This window comes from Cryptomeria japonica, chromosome 7 (assembly GCF_030272615.1).
Source record: "Cryptomeria japonica chromosome 7, Sugi_1.0, whole genome shotgun sequence".
Classification (NCBI taxonomy): Eukaryota; Viridiplantae; Streptophyta; class Pinopsida; order Cupressales; family Cupressaceae; genus Cryptomeria; species Cryptomeria japonica.
The window spans coordinates 611,459,646-611,466,528 of NC_081411.1; the positions used below are offsets into that span (position 1 = coordinate 611,459,646).

The window sequence follows — 6,883 nt, forward strand, 5'->3', positions numbered from 1 at the left end:
CCAAGTGCCATCTCTCTACAAGAGCAGTTAGCAGTCCTATGTTCATCCTAATCTCTAGCATATACAATACATGTCTCAAGCCCATAGCCTCAATATCAGCACACTCCTCGAAGGTCAACTCTAGTCGCAATCTATGAGTCACTAGAAATCTCTCTTATGACTCTAGCTAGGGCAAGTACTCCTGCATCCAGTCAAATCGATCATGTCAATCCTAGTGGTACTCATGTTCATCACATAATGCTACTCTTATCCTAGTTCTTATGTTTATCACATGGTGTTGCATCCTATTAGTGTATATGTTTATCACATTGCACTTGATCCTATTCTACTAGAGGACTCACTAGATTTTATCAATTCAACAACTTATCCTATATTCAGCTTAGCAAACCTACCTGTTCAGGGTGTCTGTTGAGTGAAACCTCTTAGCAACTTATCTAATTGGAAATGTATGTTTATCATAGAATTATCAATTTGAGCCTAGTTTTTAGTTTGTCTTCCTAGGGAACCTATTTGAGTGAATCTTCTTAGCATCTTATCCAACTGACAGCGTATGTTCATCATAGAACTGTCAATTTTTGCTTATCCTAAACACAAATGCATTTTTCTATGCAGATGTGCTTTTATCCTACCTATACGTGTTTTGACTGCATAGACGCGCTTTCTTAGCACAATCGTGACATAGTTGGACCCATACGTGCTTTTTCTTCATAGACACACCTAATCATCACAGACGTGGTTCTGTTCTACCTAAATGCAACTTTTGACATAGACGCGCATGTCTATCACAGATGTGCTCGCATTCATGCATAGTTGCGATTACATTTGTATATGCGCCCTAAGATGACCTAGAAGCGTCTGTTCATCACATACACATGCAAACCTAACCTAGACATGTTAAAACCTACAACACTACTTTTACGTTTTTTCTCAACTATTCTAAAATGCGTTAAATGAAGCAATAAATACAGAAACATACAAAGCCAGGTTCAGGTACATACTGGCTCACCCATGTCATCTAGTCTCTAGATCCGTCGGACGCGATTGAACTTGTGAATCCTATCTGCCATCTCTCCTACTCTACTAACTGCTCTCTAAGCTCTAGGTGCTATGATCTCCTGGATGTTGTGGATGCAAATGAGGATGTTTTCTTTATGGCCTGTACATATAGGCTTCTTAGCCCTAGTTTCTCATGTTTGTTTTCCCGTGTGACCTTGTCACCTTATCCTGTTAGATTTTCTAGCCTTTCTTTCTTATCGAGAGATTGTCTACACCCTTTGCCATCCAATATCTGACGGGGGTATATCATTCCCTTCTTAGCCAACCATTTCTCTTTTCACCTCTAAATCTTCTCCCTCCATTTTCTAAAGCATCTTCTATATAAGAGGATGATTTCATCATTATCAACCCTAATCAACACTTATGCAATCAAGCCTTCTTGCGATCAAGTGACTTCAACCAAAATCCATTCTTTGTTGAGCTATTGTGCACCTCTAAAATCTGAGAGAAAATATATCAAATAAGATCAATGGAGATAGGATACAATGAATATTACCACCCTACTTGGCATGTGAATGGTAATATTGTTCATTTGTTGATTTGCATGTTCTTAAGTATCTTCATTGGTGTATGGTTGGTGCAGGGGCACTTACCAATTTTTGTTGAGTTTGTTTCAAGGATGTTGGAATCATGTTTTTAGTTTTGTAATAAGACCAAGAGGCCATTGAGTGTCTGCTCAAATGATTGTAAGGGCCCTACGAGTCTTTTTTTGGCCAATGTTGGCATGTGAGCTTTTAAGGGTGCCAGGTAGAGAACTTAATAGGATAAGTTGCTTTTGGGTTAATGTAGGTTTGTTGATATTGTTTTGAAGTGGTTGAGGTCATATGAGTCACTTGGAGGTAACCAATTTTGGGTTTGAGCTAAGTTTCTCACCTATGCAACAAATTGCAAAAGTTGCTCATAGCAACTTTGCAACATTTTCTAACACCAACGACTAGTTGGTTGACACAATCGATTGTGAGCATATGTAACTAATTCAAGGCTATTATAAGGCTTGGAAAGACCGATGATAATCATTTGTTGAAGAACTAAAGCAAATAGACAAGTTTTGGTTTCCCGTTTGGTGTGTTCTACTGGGTTATTGCCTGTTCTTTGCAAGTTTGTACGACCTATACGGATTGACACGTCTAAGACAGGGATATGGATTGTTATAATGGTGTCTTACCTTCATTTTTTTTTAATATTTGGAGTCTTGAAGTGTTGTATTTTGTGAATAATCTTCATTTTGTTGCAAGCAGGTTCAAAGGTCCTAAAAACTAGGGTTTTGAGAGTAAAATGGCTCCAACCTAACGTTCTATGGTGGATATCCTCTCTGAAACCTTGTGGAATGTTAGGTTGCATTGTATACTATGTTTTGTTTTTGGTTTTGAGACAGGGAAAGCTAAATCAAAGATTTACCACCATACCGTAGGCTTGGTATGTTGAGTTGGCAAGCATTAGGAATCATGGATAACAGGCCCTAATTGGGTAAATCCAGTGGGTGGAGGTGAAGTATGATTGGAATGGAATTCCGTATGAAAGAATAGAACTAATACTATCATTAATTCACTCAGGCAAACATACTGGTGAAGGAGTTTTGACCAATCCCTACTTTTTAGGCCTAGGAAGGGGCAATTAGGCCTAATTATCCCGGTAAGGGTTAGATATGTTAATGAAAAAACCCACCTCCGGTTTTGAGATATTGTATGTAAACCTCAAAAGGGTTTCTGGAATGTAAAATATTTTATAGGGTTGTTAATGAAGTTTACCAGATAAAAGTGGATTACCCTGCTGACAGGACTACTAGAATTAGGTCTCCTATTAGGCCTAAAAGTGCAGTTTGTTTGCCAAACTTGGGACCAGTAAATGTCAAAGCTCTTGAGAAAGGATTAGGTTTTGGGATCCTTCCAAAATCATCCATCCTTATGTGTATAGTGTGGGAATGAAGATCCTTTGGTAGAGGGGTTGAACTCTTAGGTTGACTATGAAAGGGAGTGGGAAAACAAGGTCTCCTAACCAAGAAAATGGAACTCACACAATAACAAGTGCTTATCCTAGCCTAAGGACCTTGGGAAGGTCTGAGAGGGTAAGTCTTGCAGACCCTTGGAGGTTGTGAGGTGTAGAATCATTGGATGGTTCTTGTGTAGCTTGGAGGAGATACCTAGACAAGGTAGCACAAATAGGCGAAGAGTCAACTCACTCTACATCAATGGTCAATGTTTGGTTGTAGAACTAGGGTTTTATTGTGGTTGGATCTTTGTGGTTTTACAATAGTTTATCATCATCATTTTTCACTGTATACAATAATTTTCTATCAATGTAACCCTTGCACCTCCTTGTGGTGCAAGTGCTAGTTTACAGTTTTTTATCATCTCTTACAATGTAAATATCAAGTAGGAGGAAGTTAGGATAGGGGGCTCTATTACAAGTGTGGTTGTCATTGCATGAAAAGATCGACCTATTAATGCCTGATACAACCACTAGACTTATAGAATCCACAAGAGGCGGTTAAGCCATGTCACAAACCCGAATGTTGTGTTGCACAACACAAGGAGACCAAGGACACACACCTTGCAACAATCCCCCAGTGCAAGAGACGGATTTGAACATGTGACCAAGCTCAAATACCACTTATTACAAGTGTGGTTGTCGTTGCACCAAAAGATCAACCTATTAATGCCTGATACAACCACTAGACTAATAGAATCCATAGGAGGCGGTTAAGCCATGTCACAAACCTGAGCGTTGCGCTGCACATCACAAGGAGACTAGGGGCACACACCTTGCAACATGCTCCATTAACTTTGTAGTCCTAAGTCTTGATTAATTATTTATAGTTATATAAATGATAAATAATGTATAATCTCTAAACGTGTTAGAGTAGGCTATATATAACACCCATTAGTGAGTGAGAATATTATTGATTCATTATTTATTCTCTAGGATACTTGGGATATTACACAAAGAGATATTGAATAGGGGGTTAAATTAAAAAGTTGAAAATTAATTCTAGCAAGTCATCTTCCCAATTTGGTGTTTATGACAAATATTGGATGCCTTCATGGAGTGCCTAGGACATTGATCTTGGTCAATTTCACTACCATCTTCAAACATTCAATTATGTAAATGATAAATAATGTATAATCTTGCAGACTATATTTAACACCCATTTATGAGCAAGAATATTATTTATTCATTATTATTCTCTAGGATACTTGGGATATTGTAAAAGATTGAATATAGGGTATATTCAAAAGTTCAAAATTAAGACTAACAAGGCATCTTTCCAAATTGGTGGTCATGACAAATATTGAATGCTGTCGTAAAATGACTAAGATTGGGATCTTGGTCAATTTTACTATTAAGATAGAATATATGATATTTATGGTATCATTCATTCATTGTTATTCTCTGGGATACTGGAGATATTGTGAAAAGAGACATTGAATAGGAAGTTATATTAGAAAGTTCAATATTAAGACTAACCATGCATCTTGTCAATTTGGTGGTTATGACAAATATTGAATGTTCTCATAAAATAACTAAGATTGGGATCCTGGTTAATTTCAATCTTATGATATAATCTATAATATTTATGATATTATTGATTCATTATTATTCTCTAGGATACTTGGGATATTGTGAAAAGAAACATTGAATAGGGGGTTATATTGAAATGTTCAAAATTAAGACTTACAATGCATCTTTCCAATTTTATAGTCACGACAAATAATGAATGCTTTCATAAAGTGACTAAGATTGGTATCTCGGTCAATTTCACTATTATAATATAATATATGATATTTATGATATTATTGATTCATTATTATTCTCTAGGATACTTGGGATATTGTGAAAAGGGACATTAAATAAGGGGTTATATTGAAACATTCAAATTTAAGACTTTTACAATGTATCTTTCCAATTTTATGGTCACAACTGCTTTCATAAAATGATTAAGATTGGTATCTTGATCAATTTCATTATTGTGATAGAATTATGATATTTATGATATAATCTATGATACTTGGGATATTGTGAGAAGAGACATTGAATAGGGGATATTGAAAAGTTCAAAATTAAGACTAACAATGCATCTTTCCAATTTTGTGGTCATGACAAACATTGAATGTTCTTATAAAATGACTAAGGTTGGGGTCTTAGTCAATTTCACTATTATAATAGAATCTATGAAATTTGTGATATTTATGATATTTTTAAAAACATCGAACGAAGACAATGTGCATTAATTGAAAACAAAAATGAGTCAAATGTGCATCGTAGAGCTGAATAGAATGGCCGCTGTTGGTGGGAAGCAAGAAGGGATGAGAACCGTCTTTACCAAGTTGACAAATTGCATTAGGAAATACTAAAAATAGAGAAGCGAAGCTCTACTAACTCACAGTTGTCATGAATGCGTCTCACAGTGGAATTAAACATGGAATTTGGAGGTGCTGAATTTCAATGAAGGAATTTGGAGGCGCGGTATGAATGGAGAAGATGAAACTTCCCAGTTTTGCCCTGACTTAAAACGGTAAACAAATCTTCAAACTATTGGCCGGTGCTGCCCTCATGGATTGAAATGCGGCGCTTCCCGTCATCAATGCCGCACAATTCCTCCAAACTTTTCAGACTTACGGTCCTCCAAAACCAAAACTTGCTGTTTTCCCCCAATTCCTGCTCCACTATAGCGGACGCGTTACAGCCTGCTATAAATACCGCGAAATTCTTCCATTTTCTGACTCCATTTCCATACCCTATGTCATCTCCCGAGGGTTTCATTACGGACTGGCTTGCGAAGTACGAGACGCAACATAACGGCGGCGGCGAGGAAGAGATTCGAACCGAGGTTGCGCGAGTGTTAAAGCTCTATGAAAAGCACTATACCCTAAGGGCCGAGGCGGCGGCCGAGGAAAAGCCGAAGCTTGGGACATTTTTTCCCCTGGAGAATGACTTTGTCTGGCTTGGCGAATGGCGGCCTTCGATAATATTTCATGTTGCGTATGCTGAGATTGGACAGCAGCTCGAATCTGAACTTGCAGAGCTGCTTAAGGGCACAAATTCGTCAAATTTGGCCGGCCTTACTTCCAGCCAGTTGTTCCAGATAAATGAGCTCCATTGCCGAACTGTGGAGGAGGAGGACAAGCTTTCGCACAGATTGACGGCGCTGCAGAAGATTATGGCGGCGGCTAGCAATGGCGAGGGTTTTCAGCAGGCTTTGGACGAAACGAGCGAAGAATTGCAGTGTATTTTTGTGGCGGCGGATAGGTTGAGGGTAGAGACATTGAAGCGGATGCTGTATATTCTTACGCCTCGTCAGTGCATTCAAATTTTGGTTCCCGCTTTACAAATGCAGTTTTGTCCGCAGAGCAAGAAACAGAATTCATTAATGGCTTCTCCATTTCTGCACCAGCTCTGCCAAGCTGTATAAATCAAAGTAAGCCTACGTAAGCTTTGTACGAAATTATAGTTGGAATAAGATGGAATTCAATTTGGGTGACAAGTGGAATCTAATGGAACTTTAGCACAATCTTTAAGTGTAGTGTGAATAAATTTTTGTGCAAGCTATATTTTATTATTTTCTAATTTTGTAATAAATGTGGACTGTTTTTTTAAGTAAATGAGATGTAAGTCAAGGTATGTCTGGTTATGTTTAACATCTTGGTTTTCTAGTTTAGTAGTTTTTATCATTTTAATTGATTATAGAAAGACAAAGATGTTGATATTTATATGATTTTTAACTATTTCCATAAAAAAAAATGGAGATTGGGGTAGTTTAATTTTGATAGTTCATTTCTTTTTGGTGAACGGTTTTGATTAGATCTATAAATAATAAGTTTAGATGTAT

At 37.3% G+C, this 6,883-nt stretch overlaps 1 protein-coding gene across 1 annotated transcript; it reads left to right on the top strand.

Moving 5' to 3' along the window:
- The first annotated feature begins 5,309 nt into the window (after positions 1–5,309).
- Positions 5,310–6,538, top strand: LOC131045032 (protein DOG1-like 3). Its single transcript, XM_057978538.2, has one exon. The coding sequence runs from the start codon at positions 5,618–5,620 to the stop codon at positions 6,464–6,466; it is 849 nt and encodes a 282-aa protein (XP_057834521.2). The 5' UTR covers positions 5,310–5,617; the 3' UTR covers positions 6,467–6,538.
- The last annotated feature ends 345 nt before the right edge of the window (positions 6,539–6,883 follow it).

What these genes read in the sequence shown, in the direction of transcription:
- LOC131045032 (XM_057978538.2), top strand. Translation starts at nt 5,618, where the DNA reads ATGCGGCGCTTCCCGTCATCAATGCCGCACAATTCCTCCAAACTTTTC.